This window comes from Sorex fumeus, unplaced genomic scaffold (assembly GCF_029834395.1).
Source record: "Sorex fumeus unplaced genomic scaffold, SorFum_2.1 ptg000034l, whole genome shotgun sequence".
NCBI lineage: Eukaryota > Metazoa > Chordata > Mammalia > Eulipotyphla > Soricidae > Sorex > Sorex fumeus.
The window spans coordinates 31,328,454-31,349,144 of record NW_026606091.1 but is presented as its reverse complement, the minus strand read 5'-3'; the positions used below and the strand labels follow the sequence as shown (position 1 = coordinate 31,349,144).

The 20,691-nt window shown below is 57.2% G+C and overlaps 1 protein-coding gene across 1 annotated transcript in view; it reads left to right on the top strand.

The window, feature by feature from the left end:
• SHB (SH2 domain containing adaptor protein B) overlaps positions 1-20,691 on the top strand; it is a 106,814-nt gene that overhangs the window by 62,281 nt on the left and 23,842 nt on the right. The window contains 1 exon segment of the mRNA XM_056117115.1: positions 18,330-18,545. Coding sequence (XP_055973090.1) covers positions 18,330-18,545 — 216 coding nt within the window.

Here is a 20,691-nt window from a genome sequence, read left to right as displayed (position 1 = left end):
CCAGATGTGTCCTGCGTGCATTACCAGGAAGAGGATCATCCAGGGGTTGGGTGACCCTGCAGCTGTTTCGGAAGAATTGCCATTTCCAGGACTGAAAGCGGTTTGGGACCCGGGCCCTGGCCAGGCGGCACAGCCCTCCCTTCCCCAGCCCTCTGCCCCCTGGCCTTAGCCCTGCCTAACCTGGATGGCTATTGAGTCTCTCTGCTGGACAGGTGGCCCAGCAGCTCGGTGGGGAGGCTGCCCCGGGCAGGAGCAGGCCCCAGTTTTCAAAAAGCCGTTTCCGACGGTTTACACGAGAAATTAGTGGCAAATTAAAGCCCCAGGAAACTGAACGATCTGACCTCAGGTGTTGGAACAGTTGGGTGCGTGCCAACTGGCTGTTGAAAGACACCTGCCCGCCATGACGGTTCAGCTCTCGGGGTAATTGATCTGACGCCGTTTCTTCTGATAAGTGTCGGATCAGGGGGCAGGGTGGGGGCGGGTTACAGGCAGGGAGTGGGATGGAGTGGGCGGGGGGGCGGGGGCTAATGACGAGACCACCTCTGCAGAGACAGGAGGGGACCAGCCAGCCCACTGTCGGGGTACAGCCGGGGTCCCTGCAGATGTGTGACAGTTTGGCCCCCTCCTGTGGAGCGCCCCCTTTTCTTTCCACCCCCTCCTCCTTTCACCCACACAGTGTCATTGCCACACCCGCCGCTGGACACGGCCCAGAGGAGAGCAGGCTGGGCAGAAAGGCTGTTCCGCGGGTTGGGGAGGGGCGCGAGAGAGATTCTAGGGGCCTCCTTGACAGGAGGCCTGAAGGGGGGCCTCCCCCACTCCCTGGGGCTGAGAGCATGCTGTGACCCGCATCCCAGCCCTCCCCCCACAGGCCAAGGAATGATTTCACCGGCCAGCAACCAGGGCCTTGGGGAGCACCCAGAGGACACGGGTTTACCCGCGGGGCCAGGGCAGAGCCTGCACTCTGGGAGAGCGAAGAGATCCCTTGGGAGGGGCGCGTGTCCCAGGATGGGGATTGGTGCTGGGGGCCTGCGTCGGCCTCTTTGTCTCAGCAGGAGGAGGATGTATGTGCCTGGAGCCCCCGCGGTCATGTGGCCTGTGTCGGGGACGTGAATGAAATCTGAAGTGTCTGCGCGGTGGCAGCTGTAACATGACAGCTGCTGGAGGGGGAGGGGCGGCAGGGACGCCCCTTGCTGCTTGTGAGTGAGGAGGCTTGTCTGGCAGCCCCAGCTCAGCTGTCATTCCATATCAGTTCCTGTAGGTTCCCAGCCTGTGGAGAACAGCCAAGCGCCGGCATATGATGTGCTCTCGCGTGGGTATGTGTGAGTGATGGGGTGTGTGTGTGTGTGTGTGTGTGTGTGTGTGTGTGTGTGTGTGTTATCGGGTGCGTGCTCCCACGTATGTATATGTGTGAGTGATCATGAATGCATGTTTGTACTTAGATGTGTGGGGTTGTGTGTGTGCACGCATGCATATATGTGGGGGGTGTGATTATATGTACATGCATGTGTGTATATGTATGCACGTGTGTGAATGTGTGGGTGTGAGTAAATCGTGTGTGTGTGCACACAAGTATATGTTTGGTGTGATTATGTGTACGTGCATATGTGTATTTGCGTGCATGTTGCGTGTATATGTGTGTGAGTGATCATATGTGTTTGTGTATGTGCAGGGGGTATGAGTAATCATGTGTGTGTGTGTGTGTGTGTGTACACGTACGCTGCATGTATTTTGTGTCTGGTGCGAGGGATCGAACCCGGGTCTCAGGCAGGCACTTTCCCACACAGCTGCACCCTCAACACCTTGGGGCCCTGCTCCCCTCCAGCCAGGCTCCTTCTGCGCCCCCAGTGTGTCTGCTTTGTGGGGTGTTAGGTGCAGCGCACAGAGGGGTCTGCCTGCTCCCTGTCCCAGGCTTAGGGCCCTTCCCGCGGGGCCTGTGGGGGGCAAAAGAGCTGAGGGAAAGCCTGGAGTTGTTGTGTATCCAGCCCAAAACATTCACATCATTTCAGACAGAAACCCTATATCCATTAGCAGTGATTCCCATTCCATCCTCTTTCCTTCCCCCTCAGCCGTGGGGACCACTAGTTTACTTTCTTTCTATAGATGTGCTAGTTGTGGACATTTCATATAACTGAGTCATAGAATATGTGGTACTTTATGACTGGTTTTGTTTTTGCTTAGCTTACTGTTCTTGAGCATGTTTTTATAGCATGTTTCAATACTTCATTCCGTTTTATTGCTGAGTAATATTTCACTGTATAAAATTCATCACCCATGACGTCTTCTATCTCTAGATATTGCAAGAACAATTTCTATAAATATTTGTGTACATGTTTTTGTATGTGTGTGTTTCAAATTTTGCCATATATTGAAATGGATTAAAAGATGGACATATTAAAAAAAAAAAGCCGGCCTTTGTCTGTGCAGCCTCGGAGAGGGGAAGTGTCCCTGGCCTCTACTTACCAGAGCGTGGTGCGATGAGGCTCCTCTCCCAGTGGACAGCAACAAGTCGTGGGGACCTCCCTGGGAGGAGGCCACAGCACTCGGTGCACACGCCAGGGTGCCCGCTCTGAGCTGTGGCATCTGCGTAGGACCTGGCGGTTTACGAGGCTCGGTTATGTCCTTTGTCCGGCTCTGTTTTCTCAGTCTTGCAAGGTTGATGCTTGTATTCTCTCCGCTCCACTGCACAGGATGCCGAGGTGACGCTGGGGCTTGAACCCACATCTCCCGAGGGCCTGGAGGCACCCGCACGCTCTCAGAGGGCTGGGGATGGAAGCCCAGCGCTGTCTGGTGGAGCGGGAGGCTCACCGTGCTCCCTGCCTTGATTTGCCAGGAGATGGGGGGCGCGCGCTACCTACCCGAGCATGAGATGGGCCAGAAGAGCAGGCGCTGACTTGCACAGGAAGTGGCATCTGTCTGTCTCTCCTTGAGGCTGGGTCGTTTTAGCAGGGAGGTCCAGGGAAGTAGAAGGACGCTCCATGGCCCCCTGGCTGAGGGTCAAGCGCTCACCTTGATCCACTCGCCTGTGCCACTGGTCTGCTATGGCTCCCGAGCAGTGTACAAGTGAAGAGTGGAGCCCAGGGTCAGGACGATGTGTACAAGTCAAGAGCAAGCGAGACCTCTGGGTCACTTGACAGAGCCGGCAGCTGCCAGGCCGGACATGCCTGCCCAGGGTCTGTCGGCCCCGAGCGAGCAGGAGCCCGGGCTCCCCTCCAGACCCACGTCCCGCGCGCCCCGAGCCTCTGAGCCATCAGGGAGGAATGCTCTGGGGGCTGATGTCAGGCCTCTCATGGTTGGAAGAGGACCCGCATTCCAGCCGAATCCACCAGCCCCACCAGGCGAGACCGCGCTCGGGGCTCGGCTCCCGGCAGACCTCCCCGCGTGAACACGCCCGGTTATTTTTAGGTGGGAATTTGCTGTTTTCTCTCTCGACCCACTTTGGCTTCCCTGTGTGGCTGGGTTATGTTTTCAGTCTAGCACGTATGTTGGAACTGCCTTATTTTTAGCCGGTCTTGTTTTTTTTTTTTTTTCCTGAGAATTCCTTTTTCTCCTGACTTAACACAGAACACATACCAGTGGGCTTCCTCCTTTTCCCTCCTCCCCCTCTCCTCCTCCCGTGGTTTTCATTCACTACATCACAGGCCTTAATCCGAAAAGCAAGCACAAAGCTTCATCTCATTCCTGCAAGACAAAAAAAAAGGCGGCTTCAGCAAGTGCCTGGCCCTGCTTGTACCATGGGCCACCACTCATTTCATTCAAATCTTCTCTCCTGTCACTCACCCTGTGCTCCCCCGGCACAGACACTTAACGCCTACATGCCTGATAAGTGCTGCTGACCCCTGGAGCCCACCCCCCTTTTGTCCCCCCCACCACCCTGCCTAGGGACAACCTGTGGACGTGAGTCCCAGCTGGGATGCGGGGGGGCAGGGATGCCTTAGAGGGAGCCTGCACCGTCAGCCTGCCAGAGTGCTGCCGTCATGCGTGCATACACGTGTCTGTGTGACGGAGCACACAAACTCATGAGCACACACATTCGCAGTCACACACACACACACACACACACACAGTCATGCACTCATGTACATATACTCACACATGCACATACATTCATGTATGCATACACCTCACACACATAGACACACATGCTTGCTTTCTCTCTCACATATTCAAACACATTCACACACATACACTCATGCACATAGTCGCACACACTCACATATAAATACTCAGGTATAAATAAATACTCACACTCATTTATACTCACACGCACATATACTTACACTCACCTGTACATACACTCACACATACATTCACTCACACATGCACACTTGCACACAGACACACATGCACGTGCTCTCTCTTGCTCTCACACACACACACACACACGCGCGCGCACAGGTGCACACATACACACAGGCCCAATTTCTGTCTCTGGTACCTGAGCATTTAATGCTGCCTCACAGGCCTTCACAGACCCCTCCACATACCACTCTGCTGTTACTCATGTGGTCCATGTCGTGCTGGCTGCTCTCCCCTCTGTGTGGTGACGAAGCGTCTAAAATGTGGGGTCACAGGCCATGGCCTCTGGCCAACAGTAGGTAAAGCACTGTGAGGGAGGCAGCCCCCGCCGGTGGAGACGCCCCATGTTCTCTCTGCTGGAATGTGCACCTCTTAGCCAAGTGGTACCCGAGCAGATGCTGACTAAGGAGCACCCCCGAGAAGACTGAACTTCTCCAGAGCAAGGCCGGGTTCGATGGGAACCCGTGTCTCCCCACAAGCCAACAAGGGGGACTGTCCGGCTGGGCAGAACAAGCAAATGAAGACTGGCTGGGCTCTGGCATTCCCCCAACTGCTCAGGCGTGGATTCCCTCTCCCGGCTCATTCCCGTGTCAAAATCCCTTGCCAGTCCTGTGGGTGCGAACTGGTTCTGCTTCTGAAAATTCTCCAATCGGACAACAGAGAACTGCCCTTCAGGAGGTAGCCTCATCCACCTCCAGGGTCTACAGGACCCTGTTCCAGAGTGAGCCTGTTGGCTCTCATCAGCTGAGGGCTGATTTTTGCTTCACGACTTGCTGGTCTTTGTTGGTTGATGGGAATCAACTTTGTTCAGTTGATGGGAAACAACTGAAAGGAAAGGATAATAAGCTCCTGGGAACTCTCCCAGGGAGGGACCTTTCCTGTGAAACCTGTGTCTCCAAGAGTGATTAGGCCATGCCTCGTGGCTGTATTGTGGGGGCATACATTCACCGAGGTGCCAAGACTTGTAACGTTATGCATCTTTAACAAATCAAGCACCTCCACGAAATAATGTTCAATGTCACTTACTTTCAGAGAAATACAAACAAAAATCTGAGATATTGTCTCACACTAGTGAGAATGGCATGTATCTTAAAGATTGTAAACAACTAGTGTTGGCAGGGATGGGGTGGGAAAGGTCCCTCGTTATTGCCTGTTGGCAGGAATAATGCCTAGTCTAGTGTCTGGGCAGGATTGGGGAGTGAGGGGAGGGAGTAAGGAATGAATAGTTCCATAACTAGTGGTGCTCAGGCCTTAATCCTGGCTGTGCGCTCAAGGATTACTCTTGGCAGTGTTTATGAGGCCATATGCAGTTTCAGGGATCAAATTGGGAGTGGCCACATGCAGCCAGTGTGGGGTTGAAGAGCTTTAACTCTTCGACCCCAGATCCAGTACTGTTTGTGGGAAACAGTATGGGGACTTCTCAGAACTCTTAGGATATGGAAGTTATAGCCCAGCAGTTTCATTCTCTGCTTGGCCTCTCTCCCAAGAACACCAAAGCGTTAGTTCTAAAAGATCCACGTACCCCTGTGTTCGCTGCAGCCCTGAGTACAGTCACCAGGATGTGGGAACTACCCCGTGTCCAGTGAGGGATGGACAGCTAAAGGGGCTGTGATGCACTTACATAGTGGAATCCAGTGCAGTCGTAAGCAGAGTTGAAACCACGCCACAGTTGACTGCATCTTGGGTGGAACTAGAAGGCATTGTGTTAAGTGAAGGTAAGTTGGGGAGGACTAGTCTCCGATGGTCTTACTCATCTGAGGTATATAGAGAAACAAAGCAAGGGACAAGACAGCACTGAAGGATAGCAAACCCTTGGCTTTGGATTGCAAAACTCGGATTACCAAGAAGGGTGTGGCACGGTAAAAGAGGCACAGGGACAGCGGCAGGATGTCCTGTCCACTCTCGTGGTGCATCAAAACCGTGTTTACACTATGGTAACCATGTGACCTAAACTACAGTGCAATTTTTTTTTTTTGCCTTTTGGGTCACACCCAGCGATGCACAGGGGTTCTCCTGGCTCTGCACTCAGGAGTTACTCCTGGTGGTGCTCAGGGGACCATATGGGATGCTGGGAATCGAAGCCGTGTGCAAGGCAAATGCCCTACCTGCTGTGCTATTGCTCCAGCCCCTACAGTGCAATTTAAAAAAAAATTTTTTTTTTAAATATATATTGGTTGAAAGGGGAAACAGCATTAGAAATCACACTGGGTGGTCCTCAGGCCTCCTGCGCTCAGGAATCACTCCTGGCGGGCTCAGGGGTCTGTATGGGGGCAGCGGGGGGATCAAACCCAGGTCATCTGCGTGCATGGCAAGCGCCCTACTTCTGGCTTCAATCCCAAGAGTCAAGTACTTCATCCAAGGATGACCAGGGGCATATCTGGGGCCATGTTCCAATTAAAATGTACATCTGAGAATTCACTTCAAAGATATCATTTCCTTGTGACTCCGGGACTGCTACTGCGGAACAATGAGACGAAGTGGAGGCGGCTTGGGAAGATGCAGGAACTCTGGTATCTGTTCCTGCAGAGTGTGAAGCAGAAGGCAAGAGTTGGCCCACCCCTCCTCTGAGCCACACTGGTTCTCTGCCCATCCCGTCCCAGCCTCAGTTTCCTCTTCTGTGCCGGATACAGGGGAGACTCTCCGCCGAGCACAGGGCTCAGAGCAGACCCCCCAGCAGTACAGCCATGAGGATCAATGCTGCTGTGGAGGGGGGGGGGGGGGTGGAGTCGGGCGCCACACCCATGCACAACACCCCTTGACACTTCGAGGATCCAGAACCATGAGCACACTGGCCTTGGAAGGCACTTGCCTTGGACGCAGCCACCCAAGTTCAGTCCTGGGCATCTCATATGTTCTCCTCGGCCCCAGCAGGAGTGATCCCTGAGCACAGAGCCAGGAGGAAACCCTGAGCATCTCCAGTTCTTGGGCTCGCATTTCCTGTGCTCTGAGTAAGAAAAGTCCATGTTGAACAACCGGGCTCTAGCCTGGCACCACATCGCCCACTGCAGGAAGGGACCCCCACCAGATATTCAGGGGTTATTCCCAGCTCAGGAGTGACCCCTGGCAGTGTGGGGGGGACCGCAGGTGGTATTGGGGATTTGAACCCAGATCAATCACTGCCAGCCATATGCAAAGTAAGTGCTTCACCTGCTGTTTTTCTGCGCTCGCATCATGCAGTATACTGGGTACTCCCTTAGCCCTTGTTAATTCACTTCCCAAAATATACACATCTCTGCCTGTCCACACACGTTTCCCCTCCGTCAAGGCCAGGCTTTTTATTTTACTTTTATTTTGGGGGGGGGGGTCACACCCAGCGATGCACAGGAGTTACTCCTGGCTCATGCACTCAGGAATTACTCTGGCAGTGCTTGGGGGACCATATGGGATGCTGGGAATCGAACCCAGGTCATCAGCATGCAAGGCAAATGCCCTACCCGCTGTGCTATGGCTCCAGCCCCAAGGCTGGGCTTTTAAACAGCACTCTGCGTCATAAGTCTCATCGGGGGTCGACCCAGGAGTGATTCTCTGACGGGGCCTGTATTCTTGCAGTCAGTCATTCTCCAGCCATTCGCTGTGAACTGGTTTTTGTTGTTGTTGTTGTTGTTGTTGTTGTTGTTTCCGGACTGTCCCAAACAGTCACATACCTTGATTTCTGCAGTTGGCTCTGGGGGTTTCTGTGGACTGGGTTTTTCTCAGTGGAAACTGACCAGGCCCTCCCTCCATCTTTAAGCTTGGTGAGATCCGCCCATTTGATCCCCCAAAGTATGCTCCCTTCCTCGACTAGACAGATGTGGTGAACATAGTCTTTTGTTTGTTTTCAAACAAATGGGGGGGGGGTGTTCTCTCAGCCCGGTGTATTCAGGACATTGGTGGAGCTGGGTTCTGGGATGTAAATCACGGGGGAACCGCCTCTAAATTCTGATGGGCTTGAACTTGGCCTTCAGAAGCCAAGATGGTCCCGAGGGTGCTAGGGGAGGAGGGGTGGGAGCTGTCTTGAGCGTGCAGATGGCGAGAACATGGTAGAAGCTCTCCCAGTCTCTACGATGTTTTCCTCAGGCCCCGAGGAGGAGGAGCTGTTTTCCAGCCTGAACACCTTCATTGTCCAGATGTTTCCTTCCAGACGAAGGTCGCGGCATTTGCAGTGGAGGGTGTCATCTGCAGTGGCTGTTACGGGAAAGACGGGCACAGAAATCATTCAGGGCCCTGGCAGACCTGCAGGGTCCACAGTAGAGAACCGTGCTGACTCCTCACGGGGGGCTTTATTGGGTTTCTGAGCTGGGGCAGCCCACCAGAGCCAGAATCCCATCAGGACCTACCAAAGGTGGGGGCTTGTGGGCCCAAAGGGTTCCTTAGAATTCGGGGCCCGGCTGCTGGGCCTTTGAGGCCAAGTGTGAGTTGGCCCTTGGTTGGTTGCTGGCTCACGGGTCCTAGGGGGTCACCAGTGAGCAACCCCCATCTCCAGATGACTGCTCTGGTTGGGTCTCCTGAGTCGATGGGGGGGGGGGGTGTTGGGATGGGGGTTGCGGGTGCCTCTCAGGGAGCAGAGGCAGGGCTGTGCTCATGCTTCTGCAGGCTCAGGCAGTCCCCAGACTGAGCAGCCCACTCAAAGGGCTGGGGCTCCTGCATGGCACTCACAGGACCCCGGATTTGCTCCCTGGCACTGCTGGGCATAGCTCTGGTGGCCCCTTCCACGCACCTCCACATCTCCAAGAAAGTCTTGGAAAGAAAAGCAAAGAACTTTGGTAGCCCCTCTCTGGAGTGTGATAAATGGGTCGCTCCACAATCCCAGCCCACTCTGGAGACAAAAGGAAGGGGGAAGTAGCCCCACAGAGCCCCCCAACCCCCGAGAGGCCCATGGGTGGGGAAGGATGCTTCAGGATTTGCAGCAGGGCTCAACCAGGCTTTGCCACAGCAACTGAGCCACGACGAATGAGAATATTTTTGTTTTGTTTTGTTTTGTTGTGGGGAGAGGCAATCTTTGGGTGCTTGGGGGCTCCTACTCCCAGTGTGGCAGTCAGGAGTCCTTGTTGGCAGGGACGGAGCCTGGGCCTTAGACGCAGCACACACCCGCTCTCTCTCCAAACCACAACGCGGTTCCCTAGGAGGAATGGGCTCAGCTGACCTGAGAGGCTCGCAAGCTGGAGAGCGCAAGAGAGCCCAGTCTGAGGCCAAAGGGCCTCTGCAGGCCCCAGGGGACTACTGGTTTGACTCCACGCTGGAGACCAGGGAGCACAGCATTTCCGGTCAAATTTGAGGGGAGGAAGACTAGGGAAAAGGTCCCTGAGTGAGTGGGGGTGGGGTTGTGAGTTGGGGGGAGGTAGGTGGGAGGGTGTGAGTAGATGTGGATGGGAGGTTGTGAGTAGGTATGGGTGGGTGGGTGTGAGTTTGGATGAGTTAGTGTGGATGTGTGTGGGTGGGAGGGTGTGAGTAGGTGTGGGCGGGTGGGTAGGTGTGAGTGTGTGAGTAAGTTTGGATGAGTTAGTGTGGATGTGTGTGGGTGGGTGGGTGTGCGGAGGTGTGGGTGATGGGGGGGGCACACCCAATAATGCCCAGGAGCTGTTTCTGGCTCTGTGCTCCAGAATGACCCCTGGTGGTCCTCAGGGCCCAGAGGCCTCCACAGTCATCCAATGAGATCAAAGCATCTTTGACATTTGTGGTAGAGATTCCAACGAGGGGGCCAGGCTGCAAAGCAGGAGCCTTTTTGTGGTGCTCTGTCTCTCCCTTCTCTGGGTCCATACTTGCTCTCTATGGGCCTTCCGTTCTGTGGGCAGAAGGAGCGAGGGCTTAATCACACTTAATCACTTAACTTCCCGTTAGTCGTCGATTTGCTCGAGCGGGCGCCAATAACGTCTCCATTTGTCCCTGTCGCGTGCTAGTGTAACCCAATGGCATCTGTTCGCTCTGGGAACATGAAGGGCCTCAAACCGATCGTTCATGATCTTGAAGAAGTCTGACCATCTGGTAGGTGGGCGGCCACGCGGTCTTTTGACATCCCATGGTATCCAGTCAGTAACAGCTCTAGTCCAGCGGTCGTCTTTAAACCTCATTACGTGACCAGCCCATCTGATTTTTGACACCTTGGCAAATGAGACAGTGTCCCTGATTCTTGATCGTCGACGGATGTCGGAACTCCGGATTCTTTCTCTCATTTGAGTGAAACGTGATATTCCAAGCATAGCTCTTTCAATTCCTCTTTGGGAGACTCGAATAGCGTTCTCATCCTGTTTGCGTAGGGCCCAGGTCTCTGAGGCGTATGTTAATGCAGGAAGAACAGTGGAATCAAAGAGATGTGCCCGGAGCCGGAGGTTCTTCGTCCTCTTAGCTATTTCTTTAATCCGCTATTTCGTCCTCTTAGCTATTTCTTCAATCCGCTTTATTGGCATACTGCTCGAAAGGTAGGTCTTAGGATTTAAGGCCCTTGCCTTGAGCACTGCATATAAATGATCTCCAGAACCCTTCCGGGAGTGATCCCCGAGTATAGAACCAAAAGGAAGCCCCGAGAACCAGACTTCCACTCCCCCTCCCTCACATCCCCAAAGGGTACATTTCAGCAGCCAAGGAGATGCTTTTGCATGTGGCCATCCCGGGTTCGGTGCTCAGCACCCCATGATTCATTGAGTTGCTTGCCGTGGCCCCCAAATAGAAGCCCCACCCCTGACCCGTGTGTCAGGGTCTTGTTGCGTGTGTGTGTGGTCAGATTTGGGCAGTGTTGAATGGAAGGTTGCAACTAACTCCACCAGAGAGGGTCACACCAGCCCCCCCTTTCTTTTTTCTTTTGCTTTTTGGGTCACACCCAGCCAATGCTCAGGGGTTACTGCTGGCTCTGCTCTCAGGAATCACTCCTGGCGGTGCTTGGGGGACCAGATGGGATACTGGGAACCGAACCCAGGTCAGCTGCGTGTAAGGAAAACGCCCTACCCGCGGTGCTATTGCTCCAGCCTCTCAACCCCCTTTCTTAAGTCTCCTTCCTCACACATTGGTGCTGGGCAGCCCGGCCTCCCACAACCAGTCAGGGGCACCCCGGAGCTGAAAGGCCTCCAAGATCACCAAGTTCTCCCCTGCTCTCCCCCCCCACACACACACCCTGTGCAAGGTGTGGTGTCCCTGATGGGTGGGGCAGCTGGCCAGGCTTGCGTAGCCAATGGGTGGGCAGAAGGCCCAGGGCCGGGGACACACCTGCCCTGGGCAGCGGGTGGGGGCGGGCCTGGGGGAGATTAGCTGCTCTCCTGAAGCATTTCCAAGGCCAGGCTCTTCCGGCCGGGCAGCTGCACTGGGCGTTAAGCCAAGAACTCGCCTTGGTACAGGACGGTGACCCCGTGAGCAAGCCCAGTGGGGACAGGTGAAGGTGTGACCGATGGACAACAGACGTGGTGTGTGGCATGAGGTGCCGCGAGGTCCCAGGGACAGGAAGGGCTGTGCCCTGGAGAGGGAGGCTGGCGGCCCGCACCCTGTTCAGGCGGGGGTCAGCCGTGTGGGCGGCTGGGCGGGCTGCCCCGGGAAGATACGGAATGCGCTGGATTCGCTGGCCCGGTAGCCTCCGTCTCGGGGTGATGGCACCCCGAGCTTTTGTCCCAGGCTGCCCGGCCTTCTCCATTCTCGCCGAGGCTGCTTCCCCTAACCCCTGGGGCTGCAGAGGAAGCCCTCGGTGACCCCAGCTACCCTGGCTCATGAGCCAGAGCGGGGACGTGGCTCCGACAGTGGTACAAAGGCGGCTCTAGAGCGGGGACCTGGCTGGGTCCCTCCAAGGGCTGGAAACTCAGGCCTTTGTATGTGGGGGCCCCACCCAGGTCCAATCCCCAGCAATACATGGCTAGGAAGCACCCTGGGGTGCGGCTCCAAGCCGTAGAAGACATGCCTGGGATGCACAAGGCCAGCTCAGTTCCCTGCTCCCCTTGGCCCCTCGAGCCCCTGCTAGGGTCCCTCCTCCCAGACCTGAGCAGTGAAAACCCCCGCTCCCCGTGTCCCTGGCTGGGACGCCTATAAATAAGGAAAGCAGGGCAAGGGGCTGGAGCAATCAGACAGTGGGGAGGGCATTTGCCTGACCTGGGGCTCGCCTGGCTTTGATTCCTGACATTCTGTGTGGTCCCTGAGCACCACCAGGAGTGATCCCTGAGTGCAGAGCCCCGAGGAACCCCTGAACATCTCAGGGTGTGGCCCTGAAACAAACACAGAAGCAGGAAAAAAAAAAAGCAGAGCAAGTAGGTGAGCACGGGCCGGGCTGCCCCTTGTACTACCCCCTCGGCGTGTGGCCATATGACTCAGCCCCGAGGAGCTCCGCGGTGGTGAGACTGAGACTGAAAGCACTTAGCACTTAGCGCACCCCCACCCCCCCGCGGGGTTGGGGATGCTCTCAGCCAAGAGCCCCCCGCCCCGCAGCCTGATGGATGGCTGACTATCAAGCCTTTGGTCCAAGCAGCATGTTCCCTGCTGCTGGCCGGGTGGCAGAAGGCCTGGGGCGGGGGTTGGGGGATGGCGGGGCGGGGGCCGTTTTCCTTCCCCCAAGACAGTCTCCCTGAGGTTCGTGAGAAAGTGTAGCCGGAGTTGTGGGGAGCCGGGCCCCATCCCCCGTGGTGTTTACCCATTAGCGTGCAGCCCAAGGCCTCTGCGTGCCGAGCCCCGCTGAGCCCAGCAGACTGGAAGATGCCCCCGTGGGGCGGCCGGTCCAGCCCCCTCCAGGAGTATGGCCCTTCCTAAGAGTACAGAAACTCCCCCTGCTGGGCCCTGGCAGAGGTGCCCGCCTCTCAGCCAGCCTTGAGGGCACAGGTGCCCCCAATCCAATCCCCAGAGCAGCACTCACAGGTCTGCAGGGGCAGGGGGAGGCAGGGCAAGAGAGGGGCTTTGTCGCTGGACCATATTTTTCTTTTTTCTTCTTTTTCTTTTTTGTTGGGGGGGGGGCAGTGATGCTCATGGCTTATTTCTGGCCCCGTTCAGGAATCACTTCCAGGCAGGGTTGGGGGAAAGATATGGGATGCCAGGGATCACACCTGGGTTGGCCACATGCAGAGCAAATGCTTCACCCATAGCACTCTCGATCCATTCCCGGGACTGTGGTCTTCTTACAGGTGCCCCTGATATCTTCTCTCCACTTCCAAATATGGGGGTCCTCTCTGTTTGGAGGATGGAACCCTCAGGCTGTCGTCAGCATCTAATCAAAGCCTTCTAAAGAGGATATGTGGGGGCTGGAGCAATAGCACGGCGGGTAGGGCGTTTGCTTTGCACGCAGCCGTCCCAGATTCGATTCCCAGCACCCCATATGGTCCCCCGAGCACTGCCAGGGGTAATTCCTGAGTGCAGAGCCAGGAGTAACCCCTGAGCATCACCGGGTGTGACCCAAAAAGCAAAAAAAAAAAAAAGAGGATGTGTGTGTGTGTCTGTCTGTCTGTCTTTGTGTCTTTGTGTGTGCATGCACACGAGTACGTTTCCTGTGTCAGCCCAGACTGAATCCAGGCCCCTCGTCCCCACTCCCTCCCCAGGTCCCCCTGGATCAAGGCGTGCATATACACGTCCCAGGACCCAGGGGGTCCTGCTGCTGCTTCCACAGTCATTCAGGGGGAAAAAGCCCTGGCTGGTTCACCTGCAGAACAGAAGCAAAAGAGAGACTGATAGAGACGTCGGAATGTCCGGGAAGGGCAGGTGGAGGGGCCAGGGTGCAGGAAGATCTGTACCTGGTCCCGGGCCCCTCACCCCCACCCCACCTGCCACTTCCATAAAATGTCCCCCATCACTGCAACTTTGCTGGAGGTTTTACCTTGCACACAGGCCAGTCTTGGCCATGGCTCCAGGCTGAGAGGTGTGGCCCTAGGCCACATCCGAGAGCAGAGTTGTGGGTTCAGCGGTGGACACTGATGGGCAGGAGTCGGGGGCTGGCGTCTGGCAGCAGGGCCCGTGCCCTGAGCACATTGAACCCATTGTGGCATGTGGGGAACCCATTCCGTCCTCATTTGCTTCTCTCCGAGGCGGGCTGTGTGTCCAACCCTCGGTGGTGAGGAGGCTGTGCGGCTGTGCTGGTTTCCAGCTTCAGCTGGTCAGGGATGGGGTTGGGGGGCATTAGGGTTTGCCACCCCTTTGCCGCCCGCTGAACCTTCCCGCTCAGGCCTGTCTGCAGGTGGCAGCACCTGTGACCACACAGCCATGGTTTATGGCAGGTACAGCCTTGGTCTCTGGGCCCATCTGTACCTTTGTCTGCACCTGGATCCTGGTGGCTCTCTGGGCAGGGCCCTGTGGACCCTCCGCCCTGACTTCTGAGCTCCACCACCCCGGGTGTGAGCGGGGTTGGTGGCAGGTTTGAGTAGTGAGGCCTGCCAACCCACCTCCATCGTTTCTGGCAAGCCCCGTCCAGCCTGTCGGGCAGGGCGGGGATGGGGGGTCCATCCTGTGTGTGCCCGGCCCGCCGGCTCTCCCCTGGGCCTCATCTGCTTCCTCTTGCACTCAAAGCCTGTCTGCTGGCCCCTTCCCTCCAATTCCACCATCCTGTGTCCTGACCCCAGGTCTTGGTTTCAGGGCCCTCCCCAGTCTCTCCCCATATCTCCTGTGCCCATATCTCCTGACGGCCCCCTGGTTCCCCTCCGCATGGTCAGTGGGTGCTGGCATGGCAGGGAGAGGTGAGGGCATCGGACATCCCTGCCCATTTCCTCGCTCAGTGCCTGAAGGGAGAAGGGGGTGGGTGTGGAAAGGGGTTTGGTTCCTCCTGCCTGCTTTTGTATTTTGAGGTGGGGGAGGTGTACTCCTGGCAGGACTCTGGGGGCCGTGTGTCATGCCCAGGATCGAACCAGGGTCAGCAGTGACAAAGTGAGCAACTTCACCCCTCTGTTATCTCTCCAACCCCCACCCTCTTATTCTTTGTTTTGTTTTGTTTTTTGCTTTTTGGGTCACACCCAGCGATGCTCAGGGGTTATTCCTGGCTCTGCACTCGGGAATGACTCCTGGCGGTGCTCGGGGGACCATATGGTCAGCCGTGTGCAAGGCAAATGCCCTACCCGCTGTGCTATCGCTCCGGCCCCCACGCTCTTATTCTTCATGAATGAGAGATACTTGCCATAAAGCACGGTCAGTCATTTTGTTGGTTTAGTTTTATATCCATCTGTGTTTTGGCATTTAGGTTTGAGGCTATCCATAATTGTATTCTTTAAAGAATGAGTGTAGCGAGGCGGGTATCATGATACTTAAATCCACGTCCCCGTGGGCACACCGGCACCTAATCTAAACGTAGCTGTGGGAGCTCAGCCCACAGTGAACTCTGAGCTTTGGGGGCGGATGGGGCTGAGGTGGGGGGAGCAGAGAGAGAGCCAGGGAGAGAGTGACAGAGAGCAAGAGAATGCACTAGAGCTTGCTAGTGGGGGAGAACGAGGCCGAGAATGGGTGAGGGAGTAAAGGAGAGTTGAGAGGACGTGGGGGGGGTGCTGGTTTGCCACCCCCGCCCCCAAGCCCACGGGACGTGCCCAGGTCCCTTCCAGCACTCTCTGCCTCTGCAGAGTGCCTGGTCCTTCCGCGTGCCTTCTCCATCCACGGTTCTCCTCACACCACTTGCTTCTCTGGAGGCAGCAGCCACACTGCCCACCCCATCTGCTTCCCTCCCGAGAGGCCTCCCACCCCAGCCGGTCACCTCCCCGCCCAAGGTCTCTGCCCTCACGTCCAGAGCCCCCGTGGCTTCACGCGGCTCCCGGCCCCTCTTGGGACCCGTCTTGGTGCAGGCATAGTTGGGAGGACGGCCTTGGGGTCCACGGGATCAGGACTGTCCTGGGCAAGCGGGAAGGGAAGGCGTCAGCATCCTGGGGCCCCTGGTGGCTCTCCCCCGGGTGAGAAGAGGCTCCCTAAATAGGCATTTTCTCAGAAAAGGCAGCTCTCTCCTCAGCACCCCATTCCTTTACGTCCAGCCTGCCAACATTTCTATCTCACCGTGTTCCTGTCTTAATTACATTTTTTTTCTTTACTAGCATCCTTTATCCATTATTTAAAACAGCTATCAAGATAATTAGGCAGCATTTCCTCTGCCTCCCCGCCTTAGCTGCTCCCTTGTCTGTACCGGGTTTTTCTGCCCGTTGTCACGTGTATTTGTTTGTGCAAACAGCGGCTCTGCTGTCCCAGTGTACAGATCCGACGGGCAAAGTGCCGGGAGGGGGGGGGGCGGGGGGGAGGCCACAGGTTCCTCAGGGTCCGAGCAAACGTCGAACTCCCTTCCCGGTGGTGTTCATTGCCCGTGGCTGGTTTGGAAAAGCCCCAGGACACGCCTCCGACCCACAGCCAGCCTCGCGCTCTCCTTTCTTTAACGTCGCCTAATTTCATGCACGCTTTTCCGTGTAGCCACATACTCCCGCAGATCTATCATTTTAATGGCCGCTTAATATTCCATCCAGTTAGCGCGCCGTAATTTACTTAACTGCTCCCTGTTGTCGGGTGGGCCTTAATGAAAACTTGAATTTGTCGTGTAGCACAAGGGAAGCGCGTCCTAATGATCGCGGGGATTGCCTGCGTGGCCCGCGCCAGCAGCGGGCCCTCTCTGGTGAGAGGGGTCGGTGCTTCTGCAGGGGCAGTCAGTCCTGTGCCCAGGCCAAGCCGCCCCTCGGGTCTCTTAGCTTATCTTCCCTACCCCTCCCCCCCTCAGAGTTCTCCATCCAAGCCGGCTTCACGGAGCAGCGCCCTCTCTTCCCGTGTGACACAAAACTGTAGCAGGCAGCCTGGCTCCAGCTGCCTGCTGGCGGCAGTGGGGGGCTTGTGTCACTGAGCTGGAAGGGGCCCGGGGGCAACAGCAGTTTCTGACGTTCCCTGATCACTCACCCACCCCCACCCACAGACACTGGAGGTCCGTGAGAGGGTCAGGGTGCTCAGGAGAGTTTGGGGGCGGGGGGTGTCCAGGAGATGCCCCCGTGTGTGGCAGTAAGGCCCCGTGGGCTCGTATAAGGCCTTCTGCGTGCTGTGGAGGGTGCACTGGCCGCTCGCTGCTCCGGCTCGTGGGAGGAAGCCTGAGAGGCCAGTGGTTCCCCGGGCCACGGCATTCTCCAAAGACTGGAGGCTTCCGGCTCAGCTCCGGCCAGGGACCTTCGTGACTGACCCCATCCACCTTCCCCTGGCTCGGGAGTGACTCACAGACTTGGGGCTAGTACGTGACGTTTTCTTTTAATTATTATTATTATTTACCTTAAAGCGACTTGCCCTATCTTTCCTGACTCTTCGCTTCTCCTTCTCCTCCCCCATAAAAAAGGGAGCCTCATTTTCTCAGCTAATAGGATCTCAGTTTCCTCCTGCACTCCAAGGAAGTGGATTTTTTTCTTAAAAGAATCCTCATTTTGGGGGTTCTTTCTTCTTTGGGCTTTGAGGTATTTTGTTTGCTTTTTTCTCTTTTTGGGGGGGTTCATACCCAGTGATGCTCAGGGGTTGCTCCTGGCTCTGCACTCAGGAATTTCTCCTGGTAGTATTTGGGGGACGTATGGGATGCCAGGGATCAAAACCGGGTTGAAACTCCGGGACTCACAGGGGCCAGGCATGCGTTCCATCTGCCCGGCCCCTTACTGGGCTTGAGATGGAATGGACACGAGAGCTTCTCAAGCCTTGTCCCCCGACCCCCTGCTCCCCACCATCCTACCACGTTTCCTTCCTGCAGTGCCCCCCCTTGCCCCGCCCCTGGTCTCATGTGCGCCCCCCCCCCACGCCCACTGACATGCTCTTCAGCTGTGACCCCCACCTTAGGCTACCCTGGGAAACGCCGGTGTGGAGGGCATCTATCCAGTCTCCTCGCCTCTCACGGCCAGGAAGGGGGAGTCTGGAGCTGCTCGGGATTCCCCCTGACTGTGAGGAGACTGGACAAATGGCCGCTGAGGACAGGGAACTGCCCCCCACCCTCACGCACACACACGCACCCACACACACACTCCCCCAGTGCAACCCACTGAACCCTGCCCGTCCAGGCTGCGATGTGTCCAGGGCTCGTGTCCAGGGCTCCGAGAGGGAGGAAGCGGCTGGTGGCTCCGAGCTCCCTGCATGGGAGCCCACCACGCTGCAGCCTGTCCCACCCCTGCCCTCCTCCCCTCTGCCCGCAGAGTTCCAGCGGCAGGAGAGCGTGCGGTCCCAGCACAGAGGCATCCAGCTCTACGACACGCCCTACGAGCCGGGCCCCCCCAGCGTTGACTCAGACTCGGAGAGCACTGTCAGCCCCCGACTGCGGGAGAGCAAGCTGCCCCAGGACGACGACAGGCCTGCCGATGAGTACGACCAGCCCTGGGAGTGGAACCGCGTCACCATCCCCGCCCTGGCCGGTAAGAAGGACCCCGAGGCCCCCACCTGCTCTGTCCCCTCTCCTTTCCCATCCCCAAAATCTGTCCCCCTCACCCCTCCCCGGTTATGGGTGTGCAACTTCCATAGGTGATCCTAAAGAACTTGTCACCAAACCTGCCTCTGGCTCCTCCTTACCCCTGTCCGGGAGAAGCCCAGCAAAGCTCTGGCAGCTTTCCCTTCCCCAGCCACGAAACGGGGTGGCCTCAGCCCCGGTGGCCCAGAATCTCAGTGAAGATCTGGGAAAGCGAGCTAGCTCTGAGTGACCTGAAAGGTCACCCATGCTCGGGGAAGGCGTGCCGGGTTGACAGGTCATTAGATGTGAAAACGGCTCCGTGTGAAGCCACGGTGAGAGGCCGCGGGGGACCCGTCTGTGCCGGAAGGAGTGTGGTGGCGAGGCCAGCCCCTTTCCTCAGTCCCTCTCTGGCTGCGGGCTACCCACTCCCTGCCTGCCCCATCTCGCCTACTGTGCTGGGGGTGGCATCAGGCCCCGTGTCCTGCGCACGCGTCTGAGTCCCCCGAGGGAAACGTGAAACGCCCGGTTGGCGCTGTTGGGGCTCTCGAGTCAGTCTGTTCTGGGTACCAAGCATGAGAACAGGCATTACCAGTGAGCTCCCTGGGGGGACGGGATGGGGGGGGCAATGGGAACAACCTGACACCACCTTCAGGAAGTCCTCCCTGACACCACCATCCCCTCCCCGCTCTCACCCCAGGCCGGGCCTGGCCTCTGCTCCTGCCACATGCCACCCAAGCGTGTGTTCAGTTTTGATCCGTGTGGGCCCGCCAGAGGCGCGCCCGCGCGGCACACCCCTTTTGCCTGGCGCCCCCTGGAGTTTTAACACCTTCCCGCCGGCTTCAAGAGAGGGTAAAAGGGCAGAGAAAGGGAGGAAGGGAAGGTCCCAGATCACGTCTATTTCCTAAACACTTCGTGAGTCATCGCTGAGCCAGCCCGGATGGCCGATTGGAAATAGCCCCGGCAGGGTGGAGCAGGGGGAGGACAGGACAGGAAGTGAGGGCCCAGCGAGGCCCAGTTACGCAACCGGCATGGGCTCCCCCACCTCAGGTGAGAGCCCGGCAGGTGTGGCTCGTGCATCCCGCTGATGACTCTGCTCGGGGCTCCGCGAGGGCATCTCGGGCGCGGGGATGGCAGGGGCCCGTCTGAATCTTCCTTTCACCTGCGGGGGGTCTCTGAATGGGGCCGCGGCCGCACCTCGTGCCAAGCTCAGCCTCCTGGCCGCGCAGAACCCACAGGCTGGCCCCGTGCCCCAGGCCTCTCAGGAACCTGAGCCCTGCCACCACTGCCCCTGGCCCCCCTCCTCCTCCTCCTCTGTGTCGCTCCTCCCCGGCTCCCCTGACGTCCTGCCGCGCACCCCCCTCCTCTCCACACCCCCATGCAGGGCATTCCCAGCATGCTTTGGGCCCCGCGCGAGGGGAAATTCACCATTGTGTTTGTTCCGGGAGCTTTCTGCTCTGTAATGAGTAACAGTTGTAATTAATGTTTAACACGTGTGAACAGCAGGTCTGCAGCGAGGAGGGCGGGGGCGAGTGGGGGGGGGGGCGTGTTTAAAGGAGAGAACTGGGCTAATATGTTACGGAGGGACAGGTTTTTCCAGTTGAGTTTTCTGTTTGACATATAAATGAATTCATTTAGTAACCTGGGAAGGGGGGGAGCAAGTGTTTAATCGTTTTGATACATTCTTGATACATTTGCTAATGAGATTGATAGAGGTATTCCTTCAAATGCCTTTGTCTCCAGGAACCCCCCCCCCCCCACACACACACACATACACTGATGTGAGTGTGGCACTTGCCAGGCACTGGGGGCGTCTGTGGGCTACTTGTGGCTAGAGATTGTGACGCCTAGTGAGGTCAGAGGTTTGGCCTTGTCCCCCCACGGGCCCCCGCCTAGATCTGTGCCCGGCCCCTAACGCTAAGGAGCCCTTTCCGCTCAGGAGACCAACTGACCGGCCACCTGAGCTCCCCCCAGGACACTCCACGCTCTCTGCCAGCACCCTGCGGGGCGGCGGCCTCAGTCTGCCTGCTGGAGTGGCCAGGGCAAGGGTGGTCCTCAGGATGCCCCTGAGCGTGCGTGGGTCACTGCCCGTGGGACCCACTGCCTCCCTGGGAGTG